At 49.0% G+C, this 20,076-nt stretch overlaps 1 protein-coding gene across 2 annotated transcripts in view; it reads left to right on the forward strand.

Annotated features, from left to right (window-relative positions):
- XPO1 (exportin 1) overlaps window positions 1-20,076 on the forward strand; it is a 1,118,801-nt gene that overhangs the window by 619,214 nt on the left and 479,511 nt on the right. For both annotated transcript variants that reach the window (XM_069608010.1, XM_069608011.1), the window contains exon 17: window positions 263-397. In XM_069608010.1, coding sequence (XP_069464111.1) covers window positions 263-397 — 135 coding nt within the window. The remainder of the gene's footprint in view (window positions 1-262; window positions 398-20,076) is intronic.

Here is a 20,076-nt window from a genome sequence, read left to right on the forward strand (position 1 = left end):
ATAAGCCCATATTCACCATCAGCATTCATTAACCCAGTTGGTTGAGAGCAGATCTATCGTCACTGGTTTTGCATGTCTGCTCCAGTGTTGCTTGTGGGTGGCCTCTGTATATTTTAAAGTACATAGCACAGGCCTTGCTACTGGGAATGTAACACAGATAAACAAGACTGGAAAGCCAGTATAAATCTGTGAAATAATTAATGGAAGTGATTAAATTGTTGACTTTGTGCACATGTATTAAAAACGATTTGTTCCTTAATAGGTGCACACCTTTTATGAAGCTGTAGGATACATGATTGGTGCCCAGACAGACCAAACTGTGCAAGAACATTTGATTGAAAAATATATGTTGCTACCTAACCAAGTGTGGGACAGTATAATTCAACAAGCCACAAAGGTAAGAAAAGGCTTCTCGATTTTGCAATATTGGTGCATTGCACTTTAAGCAGAAGCTTAAACACAAGTGATTTAAATGAACCCCACAAAGATAGTACTGCAAAAAGTAAATTTAATGAACTGGCTCTTTAACTCCAGCCCACTGTGGGTGCAGTTTGCCCAATCATAGAATAGTTTTCATTATCTCAACGTAATTAATGGTGCTTAGATACTATGGAATATATTAAATCATTAAACTGTAGCAATGTTTCGTTTTGCAAATCTTACCCTCCGTACTGTGCCTCCTAGTACTAAACTCGGTGGGATTTTGTCATTGACTTGGAAGATGAGTGACTTATTTTTTTCTTAGCACTTCTACTTTTGTTCTGGGGACACTGGAACCTTTTTCCTAATGTTCTAGTTTGGGGCTACCTCTTTACTTTCTTTTTGCGTCCATGTTTCCTTGGCACCTTATGTGGTGAACTGCCAAAGACCCCTTAAGGTCACTTTTTGCAATGTTTTTGGTTCTGTGGTTGGTACTTGGGACTACCAGTGCATGAGTGGTGATCTCCCTTTTATGTCTTTGGCTGCACAATCTGTTTTACATTGAGTGCTGTGCATTGAGTACGTGTCCTTCTCACGTAGCATTTTTTCTACTTTCCAGCCATCCACTAAGTAGGCTGGTTGCAGTTGGAACCTTTTGATCTTTTTTTCTGGATGCATTATCCCATGCTACCTGTTTCGCTGCGATAATGCTCTTAAGGGAGACCATATACTCCAAATTGACTCTCCTCGTGCTTGAAGTCCTGTTCAGGATGGCATGTCCTTTGTTTGGCATCATTCTACCTTGCCAGCTGGAATGAGGACCCTCTTTCTAAATGCAGATTGGTGGGCTTCTTGCAAGATATATGCAACGTATTCCTCATCTTAGATGTATTCCACCCAGCTTTAGCTGCTTTGGACATTTTTTCTCGGCAGTGTGTGCCGTCCGTGTATGTCGAGTCGATGGTTCCTTGAAGGCCTCCATCGAGGGTGACGTCATCGGGTATACAAGTAGCATGCGCGGTGCCCATTGGCTTCTGTTGCGTTTTTCTGCAGTACGTGTTGCTTCGGAGACTTGGCGCGCCTCGAGTAGTTCTGTGACGCAGTAAACAATTGAAAAAGGAAAACTGCAGGTAGATCGTAAACCCAACCGAAAAGCCTCTAGCGTTGAGTCGAGGTCTTGTGAGGAGAAATCTCGTCGCCGTGAAAGGCATCGGTCTAGGTCCCGAAGCGATTCTCATCGCTCTTCGTCGAAAAAGTCTAAGAAAAGACACCACCGGTCCCCTTCCACCTCAACTTCGGACGAATCCCCAAGAAGGATGAAATGCCCCACAAAACATTCTTCCTCTGCAGAGTGGGAAGCATTCAGGGTAAGCTAAGCCTCGGTCCACACCTTCTTCGGAAGCCGGCCGGGAGCGTTATCGTTCCGACACTCGCGCGCCGTCGAACCCGCGTGATCGAAGGAGGAAGGATCGGGAACCTTCTAGGACGCCGAGCGAATGTGTATTGTGGCAGCTGTCTGCCACAATACACATTCCTTTAGGGGCTTGGGTGTTGCTTGGCAGATTGTTGCAGGCTGTCTCTCCACTATTGGCTAGCCACATCCAAATTTGTAAGTTGCAAGTTGTTGGAAAATATTTTCTTTTTTTGCATCTTTCCCTCGAACACCCTTCGGTTGGATTGGGTCCTCCAACGTATTCCTCATCTTAGATGTATTCCACCCAGCTTTAGCTGCTTTGGACATTTTTTCTCGGCAGTGTGTGCCGTCCGTGTATGTCGAGTCGATGGTTCCTTGAAGGCCTCCATCGAGGGTGACGTCATCGGGTATACAAGTAGCATGCGCGGTGCCCATTGGCTTCTGTTGCGTTTTTCTGCAGTACGTGTTGCTTCGGAGACTTGGCGCGCCTCGAGTAGTTCTGTGACGCAGTAAACAATTGAAAAAGGAAAACTGCAGGTAGATCGTAAACCCAACCGAAAAGCCTCTAGCGTTGAGTCGAGGTCTTGTGAGGAGAAATCTCGTCGCCGTGAAAGGCATCGGTCTAGGTCCCGAAGCGATTCTCATCGCTCTTCGTCGAAAAAGTCTAAGAAAAGACACCACCGGTCCCCTTCCACCTCAACTTCGGACGAATCCCCAAGAAGGATGAAATGCCCCACAAAACATTCTTCCTCTGCAGAGTGGGAAGCATTCAGGGTAAGCTAAGCCTCGGTCCACACCTTCTTCGGAAGCCGGCCGGGAGCGTTATCGTTCCGACACTCGCGCGCCGTCGAGCCCGCGTGATCGAAGGAGGAAGGATCGGGAACCTTCTAGGACGCCGAGCGAAAACGACCGCTCAAGTTGACCGTTCGAGGTCACCGACACCGTCTGAAACCAGACACACCTCAAAGGGCAAGTCTTCGAAGAGCGTCTCAACGCCCTCGAAGCCAGCTCCGTCGACGACCACTATTTCGTGGGCCACTTTGTCGACGTCAACCCCGAAACCCTCGGCGCTAAATATTCCAAAGGCTCCAGTGCTGCCAGCTCAGCCAAAAGCTGTAAAAATAACAGCAAAGGCGAAGGCTGCAAAGGCTGTAATGCCTTCAGGTTCCACTGATAAACCTCTCCCAAAAAAGGTTTTTAAACCTCTTCCAAGGAAAGAATTTTTCAAATCCCTAACTTACATTTTTGAAGAACAGGAGAGGTCTGATGAGGAAATGAGGAATATGTTCCTTTTGGACTGGAATATGGCCCCCTCAAATGTCCCAGAATGACTGAGAAAAGCAGGATGAGGGACCTGGTGGAAACCTTGCTTAATGCAAATGTTTTTGATAATTCGCCTCAAACAGATTTCGGCAGGCCTGAACCAGGGGAACATGCCAGTCCCTCATTCCGTCAACTAATGACAAAAGTGGTAGAATATTTAGGATGGGCTAGGCCACCAAATCAGTTCATCCAGGATGATCTGACCGATATTTTGGATCATGGTCCCACCGAAGATCCGATTTTACCCTTACATGTAGCTTTGCAAAATAGGGTGGCCAATAATTGGGAGACTCCGGATTCTATTCCTCCGGTGAATAAATTGCTTACTTCAAAATACCGCCCTTCCAGTAGCGTCCCCGGCTATCTCTAAACACCCTACTCCCGAGAGTCTGGTGGTCCAGGCAGCCACAGCTTCAAATAAGGTGGCTTACCCTTCTATCCCTCCTGATAGGGATGACAAGTGTGTGTGGACGGTTTGGCACGCAAGGTATTTTCAGCTGGGAGTATGGTGTTAAAATCGGCCAACTCCACATGTGCCTTGGCAACATTTTTGTACACTGTGGGAGTGCATTGCAATGGCGGCCGAGCACATACCAGAAGGGGATGAAAGGGAAGGATTCCTAGCCATTGTTAAAGATGGAAAGGAGGCCATGCAGGAATCCCTTCAGTCTGGATTCAGTCAGCATGTGGGAATGGGCCCTGGAAAACATGTACCTCACGGCAGTCCACCTCCTGGGGGAATCTAACCTGGAAACTGACAGGCTCAGCAGGCTGGGAGCAGACAATTATGAGGGGCAGCTAAACAACCTCGTTATTCAGGAGATCTCAACGTGTGGGGTCACCCCCAGGTGGATCTCTTTGCCACCTGGAACAACAAGAAGTGTTCGCATCCTAGCAAGGTCAGGGACCCGGCTTCTGGGTGACGCATTTCACCTCCAGTAGACTGGCATGAAAGTCTATGCTTTTCCACCCACTACCTTGATTCACAGGGTAATTTGCAAAATCAAGGAGTCTCGCCAACTCCTCATCATTCTAGTAGCTCCATGGTGGCCGGCCAGGCCATGGTTTTCAGAGCTGCTCAGTCTATCGGAAGCGCCCCCGATTTCACCTCCTGACGGGCCAGCACATCTTCTGGCACAGTAGGGGGCAGGGTCATCCACCCTGCGCCAGGGAAACTAGCCCTCACAGCGTCGTACCTGAGAAGGTAACGCTTCGGCACCATAGCCTCTCACAGGCAAATCTGAAGATCATACCAGGAGCAAAGCTACCAGTGGCCAGTACAAAAGCAAATGGACCAGATTCTGCCACTGGGCAGACTCCAAGAGAATCTCGCACCCCCCGGCATGCACCTTGGGCGACATGCTCTCCTTTTCACCGCACCTCGCTCATTCAGGCGTGCAGGTGGACACTTGCCGCACATACCTCGCAGCCATTGGGGCTTACAGGAACATACAGGCATTTTCTCCTCCTCTAACCCTATCGTCAAACATCTGAAGGGGATCGCAAGGCTCTATCCGCCCGTCAAGAGACTGCAACCGGTGTGGGACCTTAACATAGTCTTGGGTGCACTGGCGCACATCTGTGGACATCAGGCTGTCACCATCAAGATGGCCTTGCTAGTCAGCCTTACCTCAGCTCGTAGAGTCAGTGAAATCCAGGTGCTGGTTGCCCCTCAGCCATATACCACCTTTCACAAGCAAGGCAGTCCAGCGGACACATTTCTGTGCAAGGTTCCGTCGGCTTTCCACTTGAACGAGGAAATGGTCCATCCTACTTTTCTCCCTGATCCCAAGGACAAAGCACAGAGTGCTGCACTGCCTGGGTGTCAGGCGTGCCCTGAAATTCTACATGTACAAGACCAAGGGCTTCTGCAAATTGGACGCTCCGTTTGTCACTTTCGGAGGCTCAAGACCAGGCTATCGGGCCTCTAAGGCTTCCATATCCCGCTGCCATCAAAGAAGCGTATGAGGGCCAGCACAAGCCGCTCCCGGCCAACATGCATGCCCACGCCGTCAGGGCCAAGGCAACGGCCATCGCATTCCAGCGCCATGCTCCTTGGCAGGTCATAAGCAGGGCGGTCACTTGGGCCTCTCCTTCGGCTGGGTGCCGGCTCTAGATCTGAAGTGCCTTTTGGACAGGCGGTTCTCAGGAACCTATTTGCTTAAGGAGGGTCTCCTCTCCACCCTGGGGCTACAATCAGTTGTAATTGCCCATCCAGGTTGGAGGAAAGGGGACAGAGTGACTAAGACCCACTGGGAAAGAGGGAAGAAAAGGAAAATGTTTGAAAATGAATGTCCACCCGACCCCACTCTCCTTACTCTATAGGCTGGCGGAAGTCCCGGCCACGTGGTCTGCAACGCTGACAGGATCACCTTCCATCGAATCTCGCAGGTCTTCGGCGGAAACTGGAACAGCCGTCGAGACAAGGGACGTAAAGGTTGATATTAAATATCTTTTATAGAATAATTCGACCAAAGTTCGTTGGACAATAGCAATGTTCTTTATGAACTCTGCGTAAGGGTGACAGTTATCTGGGCGGAAATAACAATCTGAGGGACCTCGATGCGTGAGTGATCTTGGGTACACTACACATCACGTGTTACAGGCACGCCCATGTCGACGTCCCCTTTCGATTCCCGAAAGGCAAGATGCAATACTCTGCGGTTACCACTGGATGCCGGACTATGCACAGCATGTGAATCTAAGCAGATACAACCATCAGAATTACGTTTACGGTAAGTAATGCATGTCATACTCACCGTAGTGACTAACGTACTCTTAGTCCATAGTCCTCTTTCCTCATATGTCCCATCCTCCCGCCCCCCCCCCTAATACTGGTGTCATTAGGCAATGTTAAATCTATTGTCGACGCGTCAATGGGGACTGAGGTGAGGCGCCCGAGGACGGTGCCTCGGCTGGGCATTCCCCACGCTTGAAGTCACGCCCCTGCACGCTATACTAAATTTAAGGAAAGCTCCATTTTTTTGCTTCCAAGAGCTCTGGTACCTTCCCCATGTTGGGGATGCCCACAAGGATGGAGGAAAGTGACTACGGTCTGAGTACTTTAGTCACTCACTACACTGATCATAATTTCCTACAACAGAACATTTTGAGTGACTCATGTACTTACCATTTATCTGTGTACATTAACTTTTTGTGTGGCTTTTTTCATGGCTGTGCACCGTCCCTTGCACTCCTTATTAAAACAATATATATAGGGGGGCTTGGCCAGCAACGGGACTATGAGGATGTGAGTTCCTGGCGCTTTCGACGGCCGCAGAAAATAGCCTGAATAAATAGCTTGCTACGAGTGGCAAATCTTCCCAAAGCACATACCCTCCCGAAGGCAAGCGCCCCCAGCGCACATGGAGAAAATTCCAGGCCGAAACGCATCGTTTTGAGCGAGTTCGGAGCGGCGGGAAGGAGGCGATGCACTCGTGGCATCGCACGATCAAAATGGCTGCGCTCACCGGAGTGAAGCGGGAAGTCGCGTTGAGGGAGAACCGCGACTATCCCCCCACGGACCGCAAAGCAAACGATCTGTTCGCTACACCTGCATAAATCAACGGAGCGGTTGGGCAGCAGCCCCCGTGTGGTCTGCGGAGTGGCTTTGGCTAGTGAGGCGAGACGGGCGGGAAACCCACCACACACCCCGCACGACAGGGCCGGGGTCGGTGGACAGGAGCCCGTGAATTGGCTGGGGAGACGAGGAGAGCTGGTCGCCCACCACACACCGCGGCAAACTAGAAGAAACGGCCCCCTGTGTACGGGTCGGCCCCCGCACGACAGAGCCGGGAAGGAGCTACGCTGGGTGGAGCACAGAACTGCCCTGCTGCCGAGATCGGTGAGGGGAGCCTGTGACATTAAAGAATCACCGCCACCCCGCTACAGCAGCCCGGACTGAGATACCCACACATTGGCATTCAACATGGGCAAAGACAAATCCAGAAGATTGATATCCCAGAGCAGGATAGATCAATTTACTACACTGACAACTAACGGCCAACCAGAACAAGACCAAACGGACACCATGGTGGGAACGGAGGGCATGATATCACTAAAGGACATCATGGCGGCCATAGCCGACTCTCGCGCCTCCATGGAGCAGAAAATGGATGGCATCAACATGGACGTTTCCCTCCTGCGACATGACCTCCAGAAGCTGACATTGCGCACCGGCGAGGCAGAACAACGCATCTCCGGCGCGGAAGATAGAATAAGGAACCTAGAACAGCAGCTGGCCAGAGTCACAACACGTTTAAAAACCATTGAGGAGCGAGTGGATGAGAGGGAGGGAAGATCCAGGCGTAATAACGTTAGGATCCTGGGACTGCCGGTGAAAGCGGAGGGCCCACATATGGAGCTATTTCTGGAACAGTGGCTTACAGACATGTTTGAAGAAAACACGTTCATTTCTTTTCCATTGAACGAGACCACTGTGTGCCGACGGGTCGTCCAATTCCGGGCGCCCCGCCTCGTACAGTGATCGCCAAACTACTGAACTATCGTGATGCACTTATCCAGTCCGCAAGGGCGAAAGGCACCCTCACCTATAATGGATCCAAAATCGCATTCTTCCCAGACTACACCAGGGAAGTGCAGAAGGCTAGACAATAGTTTGAACCACTGAAAAAACTACAATCCCTCAAGGTGAAATACAGCCTGATGTTCCCTGCCCAACTTAAAATTTACCATGCAGGCACAACAGTCCACTTCACCGACCCCAGAGAGGCGTGGAGATGGGCGGAACAACACATTGAGGGAGACTGGACGGCAACGAGGGGCAACAGAAACAGAACACCCCGTGCCCGGCCGGGTCCTGAACCGCCAGACCAACAACCGCCTGCACCCGGAATCGCACCACAGCTGCAGGAATAAGAGCACCGACTCCTGAAATATATGCAAACATAAACACTTGAGACCCTACCATGCGGGGCTTAAGGTACTGTATAACAACCTAATGCTGAACATGTATACAGATTGGCCACGAAGAGAGAGGCAGCCAAGCGGCCAGCCCAGACAGAAGGCCCCCCTTTCCCTGGTGTGCCACCCTGTGACATCGCAGCGGGGTACGTCCGGAGCCTACACACGGATACAACCCCAAATAGTTAATTTCTTAGCGGGCTCACTCAGCTACGGTTAGCTGAGGTTTGTTGTTGAATGTTCGGGCGACAGATGCTTCGAGTTAGGCGTATAGGGTGGGGGATGGGAAGTTTGTTTAATGACAGATTTGTTAAGAAAAGGGTCCAAGGTTCAAATCTAGAACGCTTTGCCACAACAGTATCAGCAGACGACATGTGCACATGGTACTATGTGCCAGTGATTAACCCGCACTCTTCACCAAATGGCCTCCACTAACACAGATATCAGGACCCTACGACTCCTAACCTGGAATGTTAATGGGAGGTGGAATCAAGAGACGATTTATCACACAACTCCTAAATCGACGCACACCAGACATAGCCTTCCTGAGACCCACTTAGCAGGCACTACATGTACCGTATTCAAACGCACCAAGTACAGAATTGCAATACATGCTGGGTTCACCACAGGCTCTCGTGGGGTGCTTATATTAATACACAAACGGTTGCCCCTGACCATGACACGGGTGACCCAAGACACTGGCGGCAGGTACACACTTATTACAGGAACACTATGGAACCAGACGATAGCCCTACTCGGGATCTACTCCTCACCGACACTGCTCACCACCCTGCTACAGGACATTACACCTCTGTTCTCGGGAGATAACTCAGACCTACTGATGATTGGGGGTGACTTCAACAAAGTCATGGAGGTGGGGATAGACCGCTCACACTTAAGAGGAGGAAACCCCACTGTCCGAACCAAACTAGCAGCGTTCACCACAGCAATGGGACTGCGGGATGTGTGGCGTGACCTACACCCAGACACAAGGGAATACTCCTTCCACTCAGGGGTACACGCCTCTTTATCGCGATTAGATTACTACTTTCTGCCTGGGCCAGAGACTCACAGGGTCACAAAGGCAACTCTACTGCCGCGCGGCATATCAGATCACTCCCCCCTGCTAATCAAGCTTAACATGGCTAGACCAGTTCTGCCCCCCTCCTGGCGCTTGAATAATTACTACCTAGGCCTCCCAGATTTTCTGGAGCAAATACAACAAACGACAAAAATTTACTTTGATTTAAACACTGGATCGGTGGATGATCTTGGCATCCTGTGGGAGGCACTCAAACCGGTGCTGAGGGGTGAGATTGTCCTGGTCTGCTGCACACCGAAAGAAACGCCAACAGAAATTGGTAGAAGCCGAAGAGCAAGTGACCCAGGCTGAACTAAACCACCTGGCACTAGACCAACCGGAAACAAATCGAACACTAACACTTGCCCAAAAACGCTTACAGAACGTTGCGCTAGACAGCGCTAGGCAGGCACATGACGATGAGAGCTAGAATATATGAGACCGGTGATAAAGCTGGCAAAATGCTGGCATGGTTAGAAAAACGCAAAATAGGCAGCGGCCAGGTCAGGGCGATTAAAATCAGAAGGAGCTGAACCCTTAATGACCAACCGCGACATAGCCGAGGGTTTCGCAGCTTACTGTACAGAGCTCTACAGGTCACCCACATCGCCTATCAATAGATCTGTACTAAACGACATAACCCTCCCCACTCTAAGCGCTGAACAGCAGGCTCTACTTGAGAAAGATATCACAGAGTAGGAACTGATAGCGGCCATGTCGGAACTCCAGACGGGAAAGACAACAGGGCCAAATGGCTTCCCGATTGAGATGTGGCGTAAACTTGGTACAAATGAAATTACCCCCCCACTTACTGCGAATGTTCCTACAGTCCAAGGAGAGAGGACGCCTACCGGCAGACCTCCGGAAAGCCACGTTGATAGTGATTCCCAAAGCAGACAAACCTCCAGACCTCTGTAGTTCATATCGACCAATTTCACTTATTAATAGTGAGACCAAAATACTAGCAAAAGTACTGGCCAACCGCTTACAAAAGTCATCACAACATTAATTCACCCCAACCAGTGCGGATTTATGCCTAAACGGTCGACCCGCATGAACATTCATAGGCTTCATACTGTAATAGAGAATGCACCCACCACCCGAGGCCCCCTGGCTGTACTGGCGATTGATTTTGAAAAGGCTTTCGACTCGGTGTACTGGGAGGCAATTTGGGAAATAATGCGTCGGATGGGGTTTGGTCCCCAGTTTCCGAGCTGGGTGCTACACTTATATGAATCCCCCGAGGTACAAATGAGTGAATGGGTGGCCATCGCAAACCTTTTAAGCTTGGGAAGGGAACCAGACAGGGGTGCCCACTATCTGCCATGATATTTGCCCTAGCTGTGGAACCGTTAGCAGAGGCATTGAGAACGTCACCGGCCTGGTGTGGTATTCAGTGGGAAGACGGGTGAGAGAATAGTCTCCCTGTACGTGGATGACTTGCTTCTTTACTTAAAAGACCCACACCACGCCTGCTCCACAATTGTAGACATACTGGACAGCTACGGTACTTTCAGCGGGCTAAGAGTAAAGTGGCCCAAATCAATACTGTTCCCAATAGGTACCACAACTTTTATACCGCCAGCCAACTGTCCCTTTCGCTTAGAAACCGAGCAGTTTAAATACCTTGGCATACAAATTACTAACGACTTGAGCAAATATGTGACCAATAACCTCCACCCGATAACCACCAGATTCACAGAAGATACCAGGCACTCGGTCTCTCTCACATTGACCCTACTAGGAAGGGCAGCATTATTCAAAATGATAGCTCTTCCATGCTTCTTATACATACTGCAAAATGCCCCACTACACATCCCAGCGAAAGAATTCAAAAAGAGAGACAACGCACTAAGAAAACTCCTCTGGAACAACGGACATCCTTGTATTGCGCTGGGCACTCTGCAGCGCTCCATTTGGGAGGGAGGGTTAGGGCTCCCCCGCCTACAGTCCTACTACTGGGCTAGCCAAAGGCAGTGGTCAACGACTTACTGCATGGGGACACCACGCTGCCACACAATAGACTGGGGAGTGCCAGAGGACGCGCTAGACCTCAAACTGAACTCCTTTACAAAGCGATTCGTAACTCAGCCCCACAGTCTATGCTATCACACATTGCCCGAGTATGGAAAGACACACACAAGTTCCTGGGATGGGAAGGGAAAATCACCCCACTACAACCACTGTGGAACAACCGGAATCTACCTGAGGTAAACAAGCTTCCGAGATGGCGTACATGGTTACAACATGATATCAGTACAGTGGGCGATATCGTAGAAGGGGGCAGACTGGTGTCCTTTGCAACCCTAGAGTCCAGATTTCACCTCCCAGGCACTGAACGGTTTCAATATGCGCAGATGCAGCATTCCCTACAAGCCAACCTCCCAGCACTTGAAGACATGGCCTCCCCTCGAAAGAAACATAGTTGAGGCAAACATAGAGACTAAAGTAACGTCCACCATGTATAATGTAATCACTTCCTTCGCCACCACTGAACTAACCAGCCTAAAAGGCAAATGGGAAAGAGACATAGGACTTATAAAACCGGAGGATTGGGTGGGGGACCTCATGTACCCTCGGGAGGTGGCCATTTCGGCCAGACTTAGACTTATCCAGCTTAAAATACTGCATAGGATTTACTACCCATGGGTGGCATTATATCGCTGGGGGAAACATCTGACCCACACTGTCTTCGGTGCAAGAGGGAGGAGGGAACCTTCTTCCACATACTGTGGGACTGCAACCATATACAACAGTACTAGCAAAAATGTTGCAATGAACTCTCACGGGTACTGGGGAGAGCAATGCACAGAGACCCGAAGCTACTCCTGCTCGGGATAGAGGAGGAGGGAGAAGCATCTAAATATGAGAAGTTGCTTCTATCGATGACCTCGGCAATAATTAAAAGGAACATTGCACAATTATGGGGTTCGGAAACAACACCGCAGTATGAACAATGGGTGTCGGACGTGAACATATGCATTGCAATGGAACAGAGAGTATATACAGCCAGGGGGTGTCCAAGGAAAGCAGACCAAATATGTATAAATGGGAGGAAGCCCAATGGATGATGAGGCCCAATGTGCAAAAGTAATCCAATCTGACATATAGCATGAGAAATAACGGACACTACAAGACCCTTTTCTTTCCCTTTCTTTTCTTTCTTCTTTTCTTTCTTGTTTTCCTTTCATCACCTGACCAGGGACTGTTCCACTGGTCATATAGGTTGAATGTTTATATGAAGAATGTATGTTTTGTGATGTTAAGATGAAAAAAAAAACAATAAAATGTGTTATTAAAAAAGAATATATATATATATATATATATTTGCAAATCTGCATTTTGGCCCATTTAATTTATTTGCAGCGTGTTCATATGACCAATATCGCCTTAAAAAAGAAAAGCGCTTTTGTTTCAGAAACTCTGCACGACTAGTTAATCATATGAGCATTCAGGCAGATATGGTTGGTTGTTGGGGCTCTGTCTCATTCATTGCCCTGCATTGGCCCTGCTCTCCTAGCCTTTCCAAAATGGCCGACCCCATTTAGGGCTTGGAGGCATTTCTCTGGCCTCAGCCTGCTCCTCTACCATTAGCTGCCCGTTCTTTCTTCAGCCAATCTGTGGCACCGGAAGGAGGAAGCCTGCCCATCCAATCAAAGGCCCACATCGAACGCCCTGTCTGTGCTTGTCCGTGCTAAGGAAGGCCTTGGGAGCCACAGATCACAAGTCTCTAACGATGATCCGTTCCCCGGACTAATTTCTTGACTGCTACTTCCTGCCACCCACTATCCCTACAGTCATTAATGTGAGTTTGGCTGACCTCCATATCTAACTCTCCTGTGGCATTTTCAGTTCTGTTCACAACCTCCATCGCCTTAACTAACTTCATTCCTTTCACTGTATTTATTACTCTCGTCTGTGTTTTGCAATACTTCCGAACCATCTGCATTGCACGGTTTGGTGCCTTCATTTAAAGTCGAATTTGTGGTGTGCTTTTAAAGTCGAATTTTGATGTTTTTGCTTTCTTGTGCACCATCTGCATTGCATTGTTGGGCCTCCATGTTTTTAAAATTTAAAAAATTGTGTACTTAGTTTTTACATCTCTTTGACACTCCTCCAATGTAATTCTATTCCTGCTTGATTTTCACGTATTCTGACTGAATCTACTAGGCCTCCTAGTGAGTTTTGGCCTGAACTGTGCAGTACTCTCCTGCATCATTTCTTGTCTAAAACCTCTGCCCTCATTTGGCTCTCTCCATCCCTCCTATATTATCGAACTGCTACACTATCACCTATCTCCCATCTAAAAAGCAAAGAAATAACCTGAGTGCAAACCCTGGACTTCCCATTGCAGAAACCTATGCTGTCAGAGAGGTTTTCACTGATAGCCTTGTCTGTCTCCTCTCCTGATCTCTGGGACCGTTCCGCCCCCTCCACCCCTCCAAATCTCATCTCCTCTCTCCGCCCACACTCTTATCAACAGTGGCACCAAGTGGGAAGTCCTCTTGGCTGGCTTTGCATCCTCTTGTTGCTTCGTTAATGCCTATCGCACTGGCACAGTTCAGATGCATTGCCCACAACCCAACTGCCTTCCTGCACTTGCATCACCCCCTTCTACGCTCTCCGCCTCCTCCTCTGAATGGTGTCCCACACCCTTGTACCCCACCTCAGAAAACCTTCAAAAGCACTGACAACCTCCACCTGTTGAACGCCTACTCTGCCAACCAACACTTCTCTGATATCGGTCTCCTTGAAGAAATTGACCTTGACATTCTCGTTGTTAGGCAAGATTGTGTGCATTACCCTTAGGGAGACTACAGAAACCTTGTCCTCCTGCCAATAGGTAACACACCCTGTGGTATAAGTCTGTATTACACAGGTTGGTAGTGCGGCTGAGCAGCCAGGCTTATCTCAAGAGAGGTCGATATTAATTTAACAGTCGGTTATATAAGCCTTCTTCAGAAGGGAACAAAACTTGTAACACTTAAATATGTACTTCAAATCACACTGTTTGTCTAATGAGATGATACCCATTGGGGATGGCGCACACACTTCCTACACCCTCGGGTGACACAGCTAGGACACTGTGGACATTGATTTATCACTGGTAAATTCAGAGCAATACTGACTTTGGTGCAAAGGTTAGATAGGGGAATAAAACAAATGTTAATAGTTCATTAACTGGTAAGTTCTTTTTGAACCCTCCAATGCAAAGTAATTTAACATTGCCTGGCGGAAAGGTCAAGACACAAAGTCAGAGGTAAGTGTCTCTCAGGATGCCAGGCCAGCCAATGTTAGTTGAGCAGTCTAGGGGAGCTGAATATCTTCTTTGCAGGTAAGTCTTGCACAATGTTTTTAGAAACGTTTATAGAAATAAGATCACTTTAAGGGCCACAAGCTGGGAGGCGTGTGAGGAGCAAAGCTGCAAGCAACTCTGCAAGGTTAACCAAGACAAGTCTCAACCGAGCACAAGTAAGGCGTCACCACAAGAGCTAAGTACTCTTAAACTGTACAGTACCTTTGGTTTGAAGTAATGGTTCCAGCTGGCTTCTGTTCCTGTTCAGCTCTGCAGATCCTTTTGTTCCTGGGCCTCCGTCGTGGGGACAAGAGGGAGGACATCTGTGGACTCCTGCACTACAACTTGATGGTCAGCGGCAGACATGGGCAAACTGTCATGATCTCTGCTTCCAAAAGGTCAGGGTTTTCCCAACTCCCTTGGAAGCAGATTCATAACCCAGGTTCCGAGTGCCAACCAGTCCCAATTGGGACCTTTTGGACCCAGTCCTGGCGCCAGTGGCACCAGGCTCATAAAGATGCCCAGTCTCAGCGCTGGAAGCGCCGGGCTCATAATGCTTGGGTGGGCTTACCTGCAGCAGACCATGCTGCTTACTTGCCTGCCAGTTGAGCCTCTGATCCTCTTCTGTTTGGAACTACTTTTCCTGTTGGGTGGGGACAGGAGCCACTCCCTAGGTTCAGAACACTGGAACTCTTCTGGAAAGCAGGAACTCTTTTCTTACCTAGGCGTGGCTGTGGAAGGAGACACCTGAGTACTACGGGAGGCTATTTAAACCACACCCGATGGATGAATCTTGCTTTGCGTTATTCTGCATCCTCTGCAGCAGAACGCTCATCGTGTCTTCTGCATCTGATCCTGGGCCTAAGGAAAAAGGCTTACCATCCTGAATCCAGTCTTCAGCAACACCTATAAAGACCAGAAAGAACAGGTTAGCATTACGGTCTTCAGTGACAGCTCTTCACTTACCTGGGCCATCGGCTGTCACCAACGCCTCGCGCTGCATTCTGAAAGACAAAGGCTTACCTACTCTTCGCACGCTCCGGAGGCCTTCGGCGCTGCATCCCGCATCTGAAAGACAAAACAAGGTGCGTTTAAAGACATTGGGGAACTTTAATACTCACGTGCCATTACTCCTTTCCACATCTAACCCAGTGGGTATTCCGGCACCCTGCAGCCGCTCCGAACTTGTACCTGCAAAATAAAAAGACAGTTAGAGCGCATCGTGAAGCAGGCAACAAGCGCTTACTTACGTGCTTCCAGGCGCTTCTATTCATCACACGAGCTCCATCTTCAACTCACTTCAGCCCGTCATCCACCATCGCCGGAACCCTGCAAAACAAGAGACATCATTACTAAAGACTTTAAAGACATTAGAATTACTCGAAACTTACCGTTCGTGCAGTAAACGACGGACAGCAGTCCTCTGAAGTCAAGAGGCCTGCTCCCCTTATCCAGTGAAGAAACTGGTTACAGCACCCTGCCCCGAGGCAGATGGAGAGCACGGCGTTCACTTACCTAAGGTGAGAGCGTTAACCTTCGGGGTTCTACAGGAGAAGAGAAAGGGAAGAAGAGAGAGACATTCAATAACCCAGTTAATTAATCCCATATTTTCTATCTGCAGACATCTTACCCTTCGAGTCAAACATACAGTGCACAGAGGTCCAGCCCAAAGAGCCAGCCGTGTGTTACACATCACCTTTGAAGATACGGTATACGCCCAGTCAAGACCGGCGCCTCTACGGGAATCAGGTGAGCGTTACACAAACTTCAATTCAGCTGTACTTCACAGTTTGATCTCCTCGCGTCTATAGCAAATAGCACCACTATGGTCTCAAGGATACCACTCTGGACTTTCCTCGCATCTGGGGTCCAGCACTCTGTTGAGGTGGCTCAGGCTTGGTCAGTCCTGCTTCTAGGGAGTCCGGGGGATCTTCCTGAAACACAGGTCCAACTTAAAAGCGATGCACTCTGTTTGGTGTTCCTCTCCCTGTTACTTTGGTTCCAACAGCAGTGGAAGTACAGCCAGCTCAGAGAGGATGTCCAAACGAGTTCACTTTGGGGTTGATCGGTCCCACCAACCAAAGGGAGAAGTCGTCCTTGCAGGGCTTCTCTAGTCGAAATGAATTCGGATAGTCAGCCCAGCAGCAGGGCTTCACCGGGCAAACCAACGGTCCAGGAGTTTCAGCAGGCGTCTCTTCCAAGTTCATCAGATTCCTTTGTCCAGTGGTCGACTCTGCCTTTCGAGCTAAAAGCCTCGACTTTTATGCCGGCTTCTCCCATTCATTCCAGCCTAGCTGTCAATCACACAGCAGGGTGGCTGTCCTTCAAGGATAGCAAGCCAGCCAGTCACCTTTGAGTGCATTCCTGTAAACAAGGGGATTAAGCATAGGGCGTTACGGGCACCTCCTCACTTTCTGCCAGACGCTCTAGAGCCAGAGGTGGGCTTCACCAGGGAATCCCACCAAAGACCAAATGAATAAAGGGACCAAACCTGGTTTGGCACGCAGGGCAAGTCTCAAGAAGGACCTTTCCAACAAGAAATGGCGAAAAAAGGCGACCAGGGCCATTTTGACAAAATGAGCACCCATGGGTGTCTTACTGCAGCTGCAATTGCAGCCCGCGGTAAAAACACGCAATGGTAGTAAAAAGTAAATCACTTCCACCAGGCATTAATTGTAGAAAGGGTAACCTAAAAATGTGAAACTAGATGAAAGGGATTCTAATTAACCCCTCCAGCACCCTATGGTAACATGGTGTGTACTGGGTCTAGAAAGTTACAAAATGTAATTAGTCAATTTCACTTCACTGCTCTTGGAAACGGTAGTTTCACCAGGAGAAGGTATTTAAAGCTTTGGGAAATCCAAAATCTGTCCCTGTGCCACTGCACTAAAGGTGCTGGGTGTCGCAATGTAAAGATGATGCCCATGGAGTTTCAGACTCAAAAAAAGTGCCCAAATCACAGAAAAATACAGGCGAGGGTGGAGGGGCGGCGGGGAGGTTTCACCCTCTCCAGGTTAGAAATTAAAAGGCCTAAAGTCCAGCAAAAGAGCTGGGCGTCTCCAAGGTAGAGAGGATTTGGCACATTTCTGAGAATTCTCTCTAACACTGCCTTTGACTCCCTCCTCCCTGACGACTTCAAGATCATCTCCAAGCCTCGACCTCACTGCGCTGGCGCGGGAGTTGCCGTAATCTTCCCTGAGTGGGTTTTTGCTTCCATCTTACCTACCAAGACCTATTCCTCTTTTGAAAGCCTGGTTTGCAAACTGGTCCCGCCTCCCACCTCCACCTCTCTGAATGGTCTGACTTCTGCTCTTCTTTCCTTTCTTCCACTTCTAATCTTCTCTTCCTGGGTTATTTAAACATTCAACTGAATTCCCCTGGCTCTGCAACCACTCACCTCTGCACCTCGCTTTCCCCTCTCCATTCTCCCTTCTGGGCCAAACCTTGTTCACCAACACCTTCCTGATGAAACGGGGGACTGCGGCTGCCTTTACTTCCACCCACCTCTGACTCTGCCCTCAGCTTCCTCCATCTTTTCATCACCAACGCTCTTGACTGTCTTGCCCCAGTCATGAGGGTCTGTCTGAAATCTGCTTGAAAGCATAACACCTGGTACGACGCAACTTGCAGCCCTAAACCGAAAATGCAGGGCAGCAGAACAGAAGTGGCTAACCTCGGGCTCATCCTTTGACAAACTGGCCTGCCGCCTGCTCCAAAGGCAATACAGATTTGCCATCCATGCAAAGAAAAGAGCCCACATTCAGGCACGGGTGTCGGCGCATCTATTAACTCGGCTGAACTTTTCAAAATCTGCAGGGAACTAGCCAACCCCTCAGCAGTCTCCTCCTCTCCATTACCCTCTGCAATGTACTGGCCTCACACTTTGCCACCAAAACTCTGAACATTCTGACCTTGTTCTATACTCCCTCACAACCCATCCCACATACCCCTCCCCCTCCTTCTCTCCTGTTACACCTGAAGAAGTTACCGAATTGTCTGCTGTTAAAGATTTCAATCAGGTGACACACCTTAGTCTCAGCCCAGTCTGCAGTGCAGTTGAAATGCTTAGGTTAGATTAGATTCAATATTGAGATGATACACCACTCACATCACACCCCCTTTTCAAATACCCTGGGTAACAACGGACCATGAACCAAGCTGGTTGTATAATAAAAAAAAGAAAAATGTCTTCCAAAAGCACGAGTAATTTGTTGGCTATTATTGATAAAATGTCATATTTATTTGAAAATTAAAATAAATCATATTTTTGATATGGGGCAGCAATCACCAATGAGATAAGAACAGGAATGTAAGCAGTGCACTTACTTTAACCTTCTATTGACACATCTACAAAACACTAGGGAATAGGAACACTTTTTGATTTTAGCTAAGATGGCACTGTAGTTAGAATTTCCCCTGCAATGATCCCTCAACCCACAAATCAATTTTAAGTGGATAAACAGAATCAGCAGGTAATCGGGAATGACAGACAAACAGAATTTAAATCCAACCTTCCCTCTCCAAACGAGAGAAAAACGGATTTCAAACCCTGGCAATGCTAAACTGGCACTCAGAAATGGATAAATGAATGAATGGGTATAACTCTTGAAACAAAGCAATTCTTTACTGGAGCAACACTGGAAAGATACTAGCCATCGCAAGCAATGGATCGAACAAACGCATACAATTCAAAATTGAATGGAAGATTGAAAACAAAAGCAGTGTTCGACGTGCAAGCTCCTTAAACCTAAAACCCTTAAGGATCGCTGTGTAAGCAGTGGGCCGCGTACGGCATGTCTCATGTGGAGCCTTCCCTCCCCTACCGCAACACCAGCCGAAAGTGACGGGGGTACTTCGGATGACCAAACGTCCAATGCGGATGTTATAGACCTTGAGGGGGACGCTTCTAGGTCCGCCACGCCCGTCCCCAACCCTTCCAGACTCGACTCTGGTCTTGCTACTGGGACTACACCCGGCGACTAGGGCGTACATAAACATCGCACTAAACGCACAACCTCTACGCCATCTTCGATGCCTTCGTCGAAAAAAGGCGAAAGCGCCAACGGGTCCGTCAACTTTCGCCGGATCCCTCAGATCATGTAGATCCAAAGCCTTCCCCGCATCCACAACAGCGCATGACAGGGCAAACGAAAATTAACAAGGGCGCTACTCCCCAATCTACACACGCCGAAGTTTTGGATTCGGAAACTTCGACGATTTCCAAGACCTCAATAGGCCCGAAAGTTACAACTAGGCCTCTACCCGGCACTCCGACCGCTGGGCCTTCTGGTGCCGCGGACGTCGTTTCGGCTACCGCTACATCAATGGAGGCTTTGTCTCACGACGATTCGATTACTATCCGGAAGAGCATTGGTAGGATCGCAGCAGCAGTGGGCCTTATCCCGGTCCCGCAGAAAGTTATGGGCAGGCCACAGAAAAATTTTCAACGGACTTCGCCCGCGATTCCGATGACTCCTATGTGGATAGTAAAGAGCCTCTCTCAGACACCCTGAGAAGTTCCTCTTGACGCCAAAGGACGGAAAACGTTGTTTCTCCCCACCTTGGCCGGTTTTTGGGTCCTCGATTCTCCTCCTTCCACCCCGGCTCGCGAGGCCTCCT

This window comes from Ambystoma mexicanum, chromosome 4q, assembly GCF_040938575.1.
Source record: "Ambystoma mexicanum isolate Mex_15411 chromosome 4q, UKY_AmexF1_1, whole genome shotgun sequence".
Lineage (NCBI taxonomy): Eukaryota > Metazoa > Chordata > Amphibia > Caudata > Ambystomatidae > Ambystoma > Ambystoma mexicanum.